At 56.6% G+C, this 14,181-nt stretch overlaps 2 protein-coding genes across 2 annotated transcripts; both read right to left on the bottom strand.

Moving 5' to 3' along the window:
• Positions 1-32: 32 nt before the first annotated feature.
• Positions 33-2,416, bottom strand: Insl3 (insulin like 3). The gene is made up of 2 exons (XM_021169347.2): positions 1,151-2,416; positions 33-425 (listed from the first exon to the last, which is right to left on the bottom strand). The coding sequence occupies exons 1-2, from the start codon at positions 1,323-1,325 to the stop codon at positions 232-234; spliced, it is 369 nt and encodes a 122-aa protein (XP_021025006.1). The 5' UTR covers positions 1,326-2,416; the 3' UTR covers positions 33-231.
• On the bottom strand, positions 33-14,181 carry Jak3 (Janus kinase 3). The gene is made up of 25 exons (XM_021169344.3): positions 13,860-14,181; positions 11,851-12,043; positions 11,570-11,693; positions 11,281-11,392; positions 11,023-11,168; positions 10,522-10,807; positions 9,859-9,981; positions 9,619-9,776; positions 9,422-9,533; positions 8,728-8,914; positions 8,236-8,360; positions 8,010-8,141; positions 7,483-7,567; positions 7,010-7,137; positions 6,393-6,525; positions 6,110-6,261; positions 5,847-5,997; positions 5,170-5,309; positions 4,901-5,090; positions 4,602-4,726; positions 4,350-4,522; positions 3,507-3,624; positions 3,228-3,338; positions 2,423-2,539; positions 33-425 (listed from the first exon to the last, which is right to left on the bottom strand). Exons 2-24 carry the CDS (start codon positions 12,032-12,034, stop codon positions 2,432-2,434), a joined length of 3,303 nt encoding a protein of 1,100 aa, XP_021025003.1. The 5' UTR covers positions 12,035-12,043; positions 13,860-14,181; the 3' UTR covers positions 33-425; positions 2,423-2,431.

A 14,181-nucleotide genomic window follows, 5' to 3' on the forward strand; every position in this document is an offset into this window, starting at 1 on the left:
TGTTGCTTTTCCCAGAAAAAAAAAAAAAAGTATGAAGTTGCTTTTTTATTTAGACTATTTGGGACACAGGGAGGAGGTGGGCACAGGTCATGATGGGGCTTCTTGGGGACAGGACCTGTGGTCCTCGCTTACTGCGATCTAGGGATCCTCCAAGGCAAACTGGGGTGTTGCAATGACACAGCCAGGAGGTGGGGAGCAATTGAGGACGCACCGCCTGAGCCCTGTGTCCCTTCAGTGGGGACACAGACCCAACAGGTCTTGCTGGGTACAGCCAGTGAGACAGCAGCGGTGCACAGAGTTGGTGGCGGCACTGCGGCGCTGGCGCTGAGAAGCCTGGTGAGGAAGCTGTGGGTCTAGCCCTGGGTCCGAGTCGGCCACCAGTGCGTGCAGGAGATGTCTCTGCTCTAGCCACTGCAGCAGCTCCCCTGTGGGTGAACAGAAGTCAACTTAAGTCCCTCCCCCACACCGGCCAGAGACATAGGAGCACACATAGAGCGCCTGCTGAATACTATGTAACTCTCACCTGGTGCCACACTCACCTCCCAACTGCCTGTGCCCATATACCTCCTGTGCACCCCAGTTTGTGGCCATGGAAGGATGAGAGTCCCTAGAACTGCACGCAGTCCTGGGTTCGCCCTGTGAACCCCTGGACAGCACTCTCTGTTTCAGGAGGGGACCATACATTCCTACAATCGCCACCCACGGCTGTGCACAGGGACACAGGGACCTCTGTCCTCTTCCGTCCTCTGGGCCTGGAGGTAGAGTTCCTGCCCAGAATCTCCAGAAAGGGCCATATCCCAGTGTCCCCAGAACTGCCGAGGCAGGAGAATTCCCATGACTTTGAAATGACTTTAGGTTGACTCTACTAAGAGTCTGTCTTTAATAAATAATAAACCGAGTGGTGGCTTATGCCAGTCAGCTAAGTACTCAAGCCTAAGTAAGACAAACAGCTCAGCTTGACTACATTGTGAGTTTGAATCCAGTCTGGTCCACATGAGACCCCGTCCCAAAAATCCAAAAATAGGGAAAAATTAAAATCTAAAAATCCATGAGGACTCCAGTCTTTGTTATCAGGAGGGGGCGCCACCGTGCCAGCGTCTCCCCCTCCGTTATCCACGCGTATCCATCCGCCCCGCTTGTCCCCACTCACGGTCCCGGGTCTCCACAGGCTGCGTGGCCTCGGGCGACCAGCGTGGGCCGCCGCACACCCGCACCAGCGTGCGCACCAGGTGGTGGCCGCAGAGCTTGGTGCGTGCCTCGGGGGGCTGCGGAGAGCGCAGCGCGGACCCCAGAGCCAGGAGCATCAGTAGCAGCGGCGCGCGCATGGTGGCAGGAGGCAGTGGGCAGGGATGCTCCTTATAACTGCCTCGCGCCGCCCATGGGCCTTGGCGGGAACACAGGCAAGCAGCACCCAAAAGGTCGAGGCTCGAGTCACGGTCAGGGGCTGTGTGTCCAGCTTGGGACCTTGAAGTCCTCTCCCAGGTGCAGCGCTGTGCCAGGAGCTGCTCCCCAACATTTAAAACAAGCCAAGCGCCCCTCCCCTTTGTAAGGGTGAAGCCCACATGTCTTGCTAGCACTGAAAAAGTTGAGGCAGGAGAATTGGGGGCAGTTTAGGCTGTAAAGGAGGTGGGAGGAGATATTTATGACTTGGCTTTGTCAAAGAGGGAAATTGAGGCTGGAAGACAGAAGGATAAGTCTAAATGGTTCCTTTCCTGTTTCACCACCTCCGGACTTTTCTGGGTGACGGCAGGAACTGTCCTAGGGTGCACAGAGCTGGCTCAGCCTAGCTCCAGCCTTGGCCTCTGCCCCTAGGACGGCCTCTGCCCGGAACCAGTTCCCCTGGTGAGCCAAGGACCACAGCTGAGCAGGAGGGGATGGGGTGTCCTTGGGATCTGGCCAAGACCTCTACTCTCCCAGCTGTGCCTCCCTCCAGCCCCACACTTGTCCCCCCCAGCCTATACCACACCCTGTAAGCCAGCTCTTCTACACCCCCAACTCCAGTCACAAACCATCTTTCCTATTCAATTCATTCAACAAACACTCACAACACCCAGTCTATCAGGAGGTCAGGCTGAGGCTTTCACAGCCCCTAGAAGCCCACAGTCAGGGGAGCAAGGGACTGGGCACAGACCTGGAGTCAAGAGAGGATTTGGGGGTCTGGGTGGGTTTCTGGCCAAGACTAGGGTGCTTCTGGGACGTGGGGTTGTGAGTTCTGCAGTAGGCAGACGTGCCAGTAAGGCATTTACAGAGGTGATGACTACCACGCAGAGCCTGGGGTCACATATTTAATATCTCCATTCTGGGAAGAAAGAATGATGGGAAGGAGTGGCCAGAGGGGATAAGGGGGTGATGGGGCCCATAAAGGGACAGTTTCCTGCCTGAGGTCACACAGCCAGATCATAGGAGCCAAGCTCACTCTCACCCCTGGCTGCTATCCGGGTCTTCCATGCCACAGCGCGTCCAGCTGGGGGCTCAGGGTGCCGAAGGCTGGCCGGTCCTGCGGGCTGGGCGCCCAGCACAGCTGCATGAGTTCCTGAACCTGATGGTGGGAAGCAAAGTGGGCAGTGCCTGAGCTGAGAGGCATGGTTTCCACTCAGTTTAATGGCCCCCTACTCTTCTCCACAGCTCTCCATGGCTCCTTACGGATCTCTGAACAGAAACTAAGTATGCCTGTGGCAACCCTCCTGCCCTGGCCTGCAGATGGCTAGGGTGACAGGCACACATCCCCCATCTCGCCGCACATCTGCTTCTCTTACTCTACCCCAGCCCACAGCCATGACTCCTACTGGGAATGACCTCTCCCGGCTCCTCCAATAGGCGCCATTCACTCCTGGAAGCGGCCTGCGACTCCCCTCCCCCACCCCACCCCCAGAATTATCATGACATAGGGTGCGTGCTTGCCTAGCATGAGTAAGGCCCTGGCTTCAAATCTCAGCACTGTAAAAAATAAATAATTAAATAATAAAAGAAAAATTGAAATATGGAGTTGAGAGTGGTTGTGGTGGCACATACATTTGTCTTCTCAGTCCAGGAGAAACTGAGGCAGGAGGATGTCGAGTTCCAGGCCAGACAAGGCTACATAGCAAGACCTTGCCTCAACAAAAGTGAAAAGCACATTTCTGAAGCCCTTGAAGCTGAGCGTCCCTCATCCTGCATAGTATTCCCAGTCAGGACCGCTGCTGTCAATCAAGAATTGAAACTGAGAAATGTGAGTCCTCCTTCCTCACCTCGGTGGGGCAGGTGGGAGGTGGTGGGAGGCGTCGGCCCTCTGCCAGCAGCTCCAGGAGGCGGCAGAGCGGGGGTCCTTCACGCTCAGGCCCCATCATGCGCAGGAACTCCTGCGGGAGAGGAGCAAGTTAGGGCAGGACTGTTAGGGTCAGGAAGGGGGCTGACATCATGAGGAAGGGCTGGGGGTCAGGGGAAGGGCTGGGGTCAGGATAGGGTCTAGAGGTCAGGAGGGGATTTGGAGATCGAGGGAGGACCGAGGGATGGGGCAGGCGACGCACAGCAGATGGGCTGCAGCTCTTGTCGCAGTAGGTGAAGAGCTCGTACAACACCACTCCGAAGCTCCACACGTCAGATTGGCGGGAGAAGATGTTGTCAGATAGGGACTCCGGGGCATACCTGAGAGCGGGATAGAGGTGTGCTCAGAGAAAGGTGTAGCCAGTGAGGATAGTGGGTAGGGTGTGAAACAGTGGCCTGGGGAGGGAACGGTCAATGTGAAGTATGGCCAGTCTGGGGTGAGGAAAGGGGCGTGATCAGGAGACTTCCTACTAGCACGGCCCCCAGGAGGCGACTCAGAGGCTGTCTGACCTGTGGGCGTGGCCAGGCTGAGAGAGGGACTCTAAGTGTTAAGGACGGGGCTTTGAGTGGGTCAGCATTGGATGACAGGCAGCTGGGAAAGTGCCTGGGCAGATAAGGGGAGGAGCCAGCGACGGGAGAGCAGAGTAAGATGGACAGAGAAGTAGGTGATGCTAAGAGGGGCGGACCCCATAGAGCGTGAAAGGCAGGGCCCTGCGGAGGGACGGAGCTAGAAAAGAGACCTGTGATGGGCTTGGCAAACTGGTCAAGGAGGAAGGAGCCAGAACAATGGGGGGCGTGGCTAAACCGAGTGGAGCATCACTCTGTGGAGTGGGTGGGGTAGTCCTGACTACACAGTTGGGCGGGGTACATCTGTAGAGTTGTGAGCATGGCTTCGTGGAGCTTGGCTATAGGGCTGACCCTGCTGTGGGCAAGGCCTTTGCGAGGGCAGGGCTAGTGAGGTGGAGCTGGGTCTGGACCGGTTTAAGGCCGTAGAGTGCGGGAGTTGGGGCTCAGTGGGAGTGACGTCTGGAGTCTTGGTCTTGTACCAAAAGATGGGGCTTTGGCCAGGCTCGCGGACCACGTAGTAATCCTTTCCCAGGGGCAGCAGCTTAGCGAGGCCGAAGTCCGCGATCTTCACATGCGCCTCGCTCTCCACCAGGATGTTGCGCGCAGCCAGGTCACGGTGCACGCAGCGGCGCGCACCCAGGTACTCCATGCCCTGCAGAGGGCCGTGATAGCACGTGGGCCCGGGATCCCGAACCCCAGAGACCCCATCCCGATCTCAGCGATGCTCGCACCTTGCAGATCTGCCAGGCGAACAGCAGTAGGCGGTCGGTGTGCAGGCGCGCGCGATGGCGCTGCAGGAAGTCCCGCAGGCAGCCGCTGGGCAGGTACTCCATCACCAACCGTAGGCTCTGGCGACCTGCGGACAGCGACAGTAGCTCTCGAGCACCTTCTACTGGGTGCATTGATTCGTTCAACCCCCAGCTATGGAAGCTGGGATTCATGGGAGTTAACGACCTTGCTCAACAGTGCCGGACTGGGAAAGGGTAGAAGCGGGACTCGAACCGGTTCCGGAGATGCTGCTGCCGCTCACCTGGCCCATAGCTGACTCCCCGGTACTTGACGATGAAGTCGCTGTGCAGAGCCTTAAGGATCTGAATCTCCCGCTGGAAGTCCCTCTGCTGGTCTGGCCCGCTGTGCTGTAGCTGTTTCACTGCCACCAGGGGTCCTGTATTGTCCCCCAGGGGGTCGTAGCGGCACAGCTCCACGCTGCCAAAGTTACCCTGTGGGAGGATGAGAGGGCAGTGTCCGCCTGACCCATCTACCCACCCACGGTCCTCCCCCACACATCCGCCCACTCACCTTGCCCAACAAAGAAATGTACTTAAGGTGTCTCTCCTCGAATATGGCGGGGTCCTGGCAGGCATAGAGCTGGGCGCCACCGCACAGCTCATCTCGGGAACTCGGGATGCCAGGTGTGGGGTCTGAGAGGAGCTCATAATCTAGGGCGGGGATCATGTGAGGAAGTGGGGTAAGTGGTAAGTCTCTGCCTCAATCCCAAACTGAATTGGTGTGTAAACTCCACCTGAACCTCGCTCTCTCTGCGTTATGAGACGCCCACAGGTACTTCGTGGGAAGTGAGAACGACCACTGTCCGGGCAAAGGCACACTCTGTGGGACCCCAATGGCCACAGACAAAAGGGGACCCGAGAGACAGAGCCATGCAGTGATGCCAGTCTGTGACTCGGATACCCTCAGATGAGAATACCGTGTAGACAAAATTTAAGAATAACAAAATAAAACCAAATCCCAGCACCCGTGACGGTGAAGCAGGGAGAAATCTAGCCTGAGATGCTAGTTTGGGCTACATTGTAAAACACCAACCTGGGCTACACTGCAAAACAAATGCAGATCGGGTCTTAGGTTTGTTGCAGCAGCTGTCTTAGCTCACGCTGACTGCTAGAACCAGCAAACTTCCTGGACCCAGCTCAGGGACTCTCTCCGCCCCTGCACCCCCTCCCCCCCCCCCCCCCCGGCACCTGATGTAATGAGGCCGTTGAGGTCTCTGAGGATAGCTCGGAAGGAGGGGCGCCGGCCAGGATCATACGCCATGCACTGTGTGATAAGTCCCGCCAGTTCTGTCCATTTGAGGGCGGGCAGCTGTCCCTGATCCTCATAGAACTTCAGCTTCTAAGGGAGGAGGGTTCACTTGCGACGCCCAGCACGCACGCGATTTAACCCTACCCTCACGATATCCCCCTCCCCTCACCAGGCCCAGAAGGCCGAGACCACGGGTTCTGACTTTGGCGGGCTCCAGCGAGGTGATGTGGGCGGGTCCCCCGCTGAACACCTCCCACGTGGTGGCTCCAAAGCCCCACTTGTCAGCCTCCAAGCCGAGCGTCTGAGCCTCCTGGAGACATTCGGGGGCCACCCAGGGTATTCTGTCGGTGAGCACTGGAGGGCGTGGGAGTGAGAACTGTCATGGTCACCTTTGCACAAAGGGTCCCCTTTGCCAGTGCAGGCCCTATGCGACCACGTGTGGCTGCAGACACGGGGTATAGTGGTTGGGGCTAGCCTGTACTCACTTTCCAGGCTCAGCACAGTGGGACTGACACCAGGATCACTCAGCTTAATGAAAGGTGGATTCCCATCACCCCCCTCGCGAGCCAGGAGCACCTTCCGTGCTGAGACGTTGCCATGAGGAAGGCCTTTGTCCTCCTAAGTGTTACAGGAGGGAACAGGGAAGTATGTTGTGAGCAAACTCTTCTGCATCCTTCAAAGCCTATCTGATGCTGCCTACACACAACAGGCTTTGGCAACCACTGTAGGCCATGAAGCCATGTTTTGTAACCCTAACCTCCTCTTACACTGACCATACCCATTCTTAAAGACCACACCCCTTTCTCTACCTTCCCACGACTTTAGGGACAGTTAAAAGCCCTACATCCCGCCATTCAAGACACCCCCTCTTCTCACCAGTTTCCATCTCCACGCCCTGCCCGCCCCCTCAGCCTGGCCTCCTCACTCACTGCTTCCCTAGACATCCATGGGTTCACAGTGCTCTCCCTTGACACTTGCAGCCTGCTCACATCATTCTGGAACGTTTACTTGTGTCCTTACTGAGCTCCTATCCAAACTACAGAACCTACTCTCATTTCCCCATCCATAGAGGAAGCCTCCTTATGGACACAGGGACACTCACCAAGTAGTTAAGGGCATATGCCAGCTGCTTGGTCACCTGCAGTTTCCAGCTGGCTGACACCAGGTGGCCACGCTTGCGCAGGTACATGTCAATTGCTCCTAGATACACAAATTCCTGCACCATGATGCCTGGGGACAGTGGGAGAGTGGGGTGATGGTGATTCAGGTGACAGGTACTCAGCAGGCTCTGCCCCCATCTTCCCTCTGCTCTTTGCACAGGTTGGACTTCTGTTTCCTATCAGCTCAACTGAATAGATACAGCCAAGATTCAGAAGGGGTTGGCACGGGGTGGGGTGGGGGGAATGTTGCATAGCAATTAGCTGGCAAGGTGGAAATGGATTGGTGTGCCTGGGTGTGGGCCTGGGATGTGAAGTGGGTGCGTACTGGGTGATGATCTTAAGAGTATCAGAGGCATGCAGGAAGAGCAGGGTGGAGGAGAGGCCAGGGCTGGGTGGGGTGAGGCATGGGGCTCACTGTCTCCAGCCATGCAGACGCCGTGCAGTAACACCAGGTGTGGGTAGGATACTTGGCTCATCAAGCTTGCAGCTTCCAGAAAAGACTAAGGGGGGAGGAGAGCAGATGTATGGGTTCCTCCCCATTGGTTCCCATTTGGGCCCAGAGTGGGTCAGAAGTCCCACTAGAAGCTACTTCAAGTCTCTCACGCTGTGATGGGCTTGGGGAAGAGCTGAACTCTCATCCTCCCTTGGTCCTGCCCTTGGCCTTATAGATGTCATGCTCACCATCAGTTGGACATGACATCTGCATGTGCGTACGTGTACACACACACACACACACACACACAAACACACACAGAGCATGTTCCTCCCCAGCCTCCTCATGCTGTATTTTACAACCAAGCTCAGCGTGGCTAACTCTACTTTGGTTTGATGGAGTCCCACTATGTCCCCCAGTCTGGTCTTGAACTTCTAGGTTCCAGTAACCCTCCTGCCAGGTCCCAGTCCCATGCAGTTCTGCATGGCCTTCTCTGGTCCCTGTCGCACCTCCATGCAGTTCCGATGTCTGGAGTCCATGACCTTCAGGAGGACTTCTGAGTCATGTGTCTCACCATCCACTACCTCCCGCCTGCGGCCATGGAAGATCTTGGTAAAAGAACCGTGACCCAGGTTCTCGTGCTGCGGGGAAGACACCCAGGCGGGGACAGTTGAAGGTGGCTTCCACATCCTCCCAAAAGGGCCCGGCCCTGGCTTCCACCCTGGGGACCCTCACCCACTCCAGGCTGTCCACTGGAATCGTGTGGAAGCTCAGCTGTGTCAGTGCACAGCAGGACGGGGAGCAGCCAGGGGCAGGCGCTGGAGTGCAGCCCCTTCGCACCACGATCAAATTGGACTTTTCTGGGTGGCAAGAAAGCAGAGGTCAGAGGCAAAGGTTTCCAAGATTTAGACTCCTCATACTTAGCCTGGGGCGTCCCCGGAAGTCGCTCCTGAGATTTGGACTTGGGGCTGATTTGAACGTACTGGGTTCCCTCCAGGCCGCCATGGTCTTTGTCAGCCAGGACACCATAGAGGGGAGACGTGTCCCAGCAGGGGTTCACCTTAGTGACATTCACCCATGGGAAGAAATGGCGGCCAACTGAAAATAACTGACTTGATGTCTGAAGACTGTGCCAAAAAGTCGTGTTCTCTGTCCTAATCGCCATGGTCCTTGGTTTCTGCTACCACACAAGAGCTGCCGGGCTGGTTAGGAGAGGAACTGACTCACCCTTGGGTCTGGGAGCGCAGCAGGATGTTAGGTTCAGGGCAGCGCCATCTACTCGAAGCCCGGAATGCCAGCAGGCTGCAAGCAGCTCCCGCAGGCTTCTGTGCGGCTGGCTGAGACCAACCAGGGAGAAAGCCCCACTGGGGTCCTGGCGGATGAGGCAGCCCTTGTAGTCGGGGCCAAGAGGAGTCTGCAAAGAGGACCTCGACCTGAGCCAGATGTGGAGCAGAGCTCCCCACCCCTTCTCATCTTTCTGGAAGACTGTATGCTCAGTTCTGTCTCCAACCTCTAAGGATGCTTCTCCCCCCCCCCCGCCCCCATGCTGAGAATCTGTTTCCTGAGCTTTTTTGAGTTCTTAAAATTACATTCACTTATGTGTGTTTCTGTGTAGATGCAAGTCACCGTGCACTGTGGAGGTCAGACGCGATTTATGGGTGTCAGTTCTGTCCTCTCATGCTGTGAATGCCATGGATGAAAGAGCACCCTCAGGCTTGGTGGAAAAAACCTTTTCCTCCATGAGACAACATAATTTCTCTATATAGCTCAGGCCGGCCTGTAAACTTGATCCTGCCTCAGCCTCTTATATTCTAGGATTACAGGCCAGTGCTCTTCAAGGAAAAATAGAAACGCCTCTTTCTGTCCCAGCTCAGGTGTCACTTCCTCCAGGAAGCCATCCTGGCACCAGCAGTAAACCAACCTGGACACAGGCGGTAAGAAGAAAGCTGTCATAGTCCTGCGGGCTACGGCGGAGAATGTAGGTGCCTGGGAGGGAGCCAGCGGCCTTCAGCTTGTGGATGGCAAAGTCTAACCTAGGCCAAGACAGCAGCCAGGTCCAACCCAGACAGTCCTCGCTGCCCAGCCCCATTCCCACTGTGACCCCAACCAGCTCCTAACGTGATGGGTCCATGGCACAGCTCCTCCTCCTCCTCCAGCAGCCGCGGCGGCGCCACCTCCTTGCAGAAATAATGCCTGGAGTCGCAGATCAGGCGGAAGTACCCATCCACGAGGGCCACGAAGGACAGCGCCTCAGGCAGCCCCGGAAACTCTGCTTCCTGCGCAGGAGAACTCTTCAGCAACAACGGAGCCCACCCCTCTCCCAGGATCAGCACCAGAATAACGGGTGCGAAGACCCACCAGGATGTGGCCGTCCATCCTGGTGACGGTGACCAGCCGGTGCTCCCCTGCCGGACCCACACGTGGGGCCTGCTTGATGCTGACATCCACGATTTCCGGAAAGTCACAGAAGGTCTGGAAAAGCTGAGGAAGAAAAGGACAGGCAGTAGCCGGGCGTAGTGGCGCACGCCTTTAATCACAGCACTTGAGAGGCAGAGGTAGGCGGATTTCTGAGTTCGAGGAGGAGGAGGAGGAGGAGGAGGAAGAAGAAGAAGAAGAAGAAGAGAGGCAGAAGCCAGAGGATTACAGACCCGACCCAGCACAGCCTCCCCTTCTTCCTCCTTCCCACCTCCACTTACGGGGGGGGGGGGGGGGCGGGCGGGGGGCGAGGTTAGGGGACTGAGACTGGCCTGGTTGGGTCACGCCCACCTATCCAATCCATACTATCGCCCTCTGTCCGTCCCCGCCCCCTATCTAGTCTCACCCTTCTGGTCACGCCCCCAGGTCCAGTCCCTGGGTAGCTCCATCCCCGGACCCACCTCTAATTGACCCCGCCCCCCGCCCTGTAGTGCAAACAGTCCCGCCCGGACTAGCCATTTTCCGGATTGTTTCCTCCGGACGGGCTTCTTTACTAACCGCCACGCCTCCCCGCGGACCCCGCTTCTCAAGGCCCAGCCCCAGCACCTCCTGGTCCCCGGAGCTCCAGGCGATGCCGTTGTCCCCCGCCACACGCAGAAGCCCCGGCTCCTCCTGGGCGCCCGGGAGCCCCACACGGAAGGTCTCGGTGGTGGCCGCTGGATGTAGCCGCTCCAGGTCCAGAATATACTTGGCCATGAGCGCGTAGCGGTCGGCCTGGCAGGCGACCACGCGGCGCAGCGCCAGGACCACGGTCCTGCGGATGCGCCTGCGTGTCAAGAAGTTCTGGCCCTGGATCACATCGCGCAGGCTGGGCGGCAGACAGGCTTTGTAACTGTGGGTGGGGGGCACGCCGAGCTCTTAGGGTGGTGAGAGGGCCCGAAGGACACACGAGACAGACATGGGGGACTTTTCGGCAGGGGCAGGCTGACGGAGAGGGTGGCTGCACAAGTTGGGAAGGAGGTATGTGTTCCGGTAAGGGAAAAAAACCGATAGGGCCCTAGATCCGCAGCCAAAGGAGACCACGGAGAGGTGGCCCGAGGCCCTCACCTGACCATCTTCAGCAGCTCTCCTGGGCGCTGGGCCTGCTCACGAGCCATCTGGGCCAAGTCCAGCACGGCCAGGCTCAGGAACTCTCCCTGTTCCTTCATGCTAAGGCCCACCGGGAGGCGCCCACTCACCAGGTCACTGCGGTGCTGGGTCGGCCACAGGAGGGTGGTTAGGTGAGGTTCTGTCCTGAGTGCTGGGATTTGTTACCTTGGGTTCCCCCATCCCTGGGTTGAGCCTTCCCCACCGAAGAATACCAACCTGAGCAAAGAGATGTTCTAAAACATGTAAGTCAAGGATGGCACTGGTCAAATCTTTGCGCAGCCCAAAGCGGTGACATGTCTCCAGCCCAAACCAGTCAGGGAAATAAAAGCTGTGGGTTTCAGAATGGGGTGGCCCACTCAGCTCTGGCTTCCCAGAGCCCAAGTTGAGTCACTGAAGTGCTGTGTGGCCTACAGCAAACAGCCCAACCTCTCTGGTTTCAAGAGCCTCTACTATAGACTGAATAGAAATACTACCCTGAAGGTAAATCAAGGGGTTCACTTCCTACCGTAGCCTGTAGACCAAGACTTGAGTGTCCACGTCCTCTATGCAGAAGATGTGGCTTGGGGGAAACCAGCAAGAGAAGTCCTCAGTGGCCAGAGCGAAAAGCGAATGATAAACAGGCAGGATGCCTGAAGGGATGGGCACATCAGTTCACCCAAGTCAACTACATGGGCTGATCCCATGATCCTCCCTTACCAAAACTCCACACACCCCTCAAAACCCCAGCACCCCCTTTCTCAATAGATGTTGCTACTAAATGGCCTGGTCATCTAGGGACCCACTCACCACAGGCCTTGGCAGCTCGCACACACAGATCCTCGGCCAAGTAGTCCCCAAAAGAGAATGACAGTCGCTGGGGAGGCCCAGGTCCCCGGGGAGGAAGGAGCACATGCAGGGCTCCTGCCTCTGAGGATGAGAGGCTGCAAGAGCGCTGAGGGATCAGAGGTGTCTCCTCACTTGGAGGTGCCATGAGTATAACCTGGAGAGGCATGGAAGGGGGTGTGACTGAAAGAGGGAAGAAGAGCCACATACCCCCAAGTGACAGGCAAGCTGGGGACTAGGTGTCTTTGGGTCTGTGCATGTCTGCATCCCAGCAGACATCACCAATTGATCCACAAACCTCCACATCCTAGCATAGTCAGCCAAGCCAATATCCCAGGCAGGCAGGAGCAATTGACAGCAGATATAGAAACAGGTCTAACAGGAAGCAGGGGTGTACAGAAGGATGGGGACAGCTGTCTTATTCCCTACAGGTCTAAAGGTCACGGACCATCTTGTGACACAGGACCAGAAGCTTCTGTGATGGGTGTCCTGTGCATAAGTCGGTAGATAGGCACACAGGGACCTGTCTTGTCTCCCAACCCTTTCTGGTCTCTCTTCAGCCCATTTAACCCCATGTCCAACATCTATTTTATGCTCCTCTTTGGTCCTCACAGTAGGGAGGTTCTTTGCAGTGGCCTGTGTGAAAATACACTTCCCACCCTTCAGAGCTGCAGAGGGCAAGGGGTTGGGTCTGAGCCTGAGAGAAAAGGCAGGAAACAGCCCTTCAGCTGCTCAGACCAGTCCTCAAGGCCAGGAAGATGGCTCACAACCAAGTCCAAACAAAGCTGTGAAAAGGGTATGCTAACTGCATAAATTTGCCCTCTGACCTCTGCATGTGCACCCCTTCCATGATAAGACAACAAAAGTAGGCATGGCAGCACATGCTTGTGACCAGAAAACTCCAGAGGTGGAGGCAGAAAATTAGAAGGCCAAGGCCAAGAAGGGCAGTGGTGGTGCACACCTTTAATCCCAGCACTTGGGAGGCAGAGGCAAGCGGATTTCTGAGTTCGAGGTCAGCCTGGTCTACAAAGTGAGTTCCAGGACAGCCAGGGCTACACAGAGAAACCCTGTCTAGAAGAAAGAAAGAAAGAAAGAAAGAAAGAAAGAAAGAAAGAAAGAAAGAAAGAAAGAAAGAAAGAAAGAAAGAAAGAAATCAGAAAGAAATCCCAGGCCAGTGCATGAGACTGTATTTTAAAAAATAAAAAAAATCTATCTTGGCGGTGGTGGTGGTGGTGCATGCCTTTAATCCCAGCACTCTGGAGTCAGAGGCATGTGAAGCTCTGTGAGTTCGAAGCCAACCTGGGCTACAGAGTGAGTTCCAGGGCTACACAGAGAAACCCTGTCTCAAATCGAGAACTGAAGAAGTCATTAACCTATTACCAGATGTGGTGGTACACAACTGTCATTATATGTTCAAGGTCAGACCCTGTCTCAAGAAACAAATTAGGGTGACCAACATGGCTTAGGGAGTAAAGACGCGCTCGCCACCAAGCCTGCTGGTCCCCAGGATCCACATGTTAGAAGGTGAGAACCCACTCCTCTGACCTCCGAACGTGTACAAAGCACACTGACGCAGAATAAAACAGATTAAAATGTTATAGAAGTGTACAAAAATAAAACCATCAACATTGTCTTCCCCAATTCTTGTTGCTCCTGGGAAGGCTGCAGGAGGATTGCTATGAGTTTGGGGCTACATAGTGACTTCTAAGCCAGCAGGGCTTCGGAGGGAGAACCATCCTCAAAATGTAAGACATAAAACAACAAAGCGGATACGAATATTAAAGAAGTATGAGATTATACCAAATGGAAAGTTCAGGCCCTTTACTTCCCCACTCCTAGAACGGGGAGGGTGGGGGTGGGGAGCCCGCGGCGCATGCGCGCTGCTGAGCCGCCAGTGCGGTGTCTAGGCAGCGCCCCGCTCCCGCGCCCGCGCCCGCACACCCGCGCCCTGAACCCGTGCCCCGCGCTCCTACCTGCAGATGTGCCGAGGCAAAGGACAGCCGAGGCTGCGACAGGAAAGTCCCTGCTCCTTCCTGTGTGGCCCCTGAGCTTCCTGGCCGCCGTCATTTACGGAAAGTCAGGGTGCCCTGGGGGCGGGGCGGGGCGGGAAGGCCGGGGGAGACTAGAAACCTGTGCCGCAGGCCACCCTTCTGGGGTGGGAGCACTGCCGAGACCGAAAGGCAGGGGTGCTGCTGGGGACCTGAGTTTACAGAGCACTCCCCGCCCCGGGCTCCTGTCTTTGCACGTCCTTGGAGCAACCTGAACCAGCCCGGGCAGGGACTTGCTGCGGCCAGA

This window comes from Mus caroli, unplaced genomic scaffold (genome assembly GCF_978045245.1).
Source record: "Mus caroli unplaced genomic scaffold, Mus_caroli_1 scaffold_10, whole genome shotgun sequence".
NCBI lineage: Eukaryota > Metazoa > Chordata > Mammalia > Rodentia > Muridae > Mus > Mus caroli.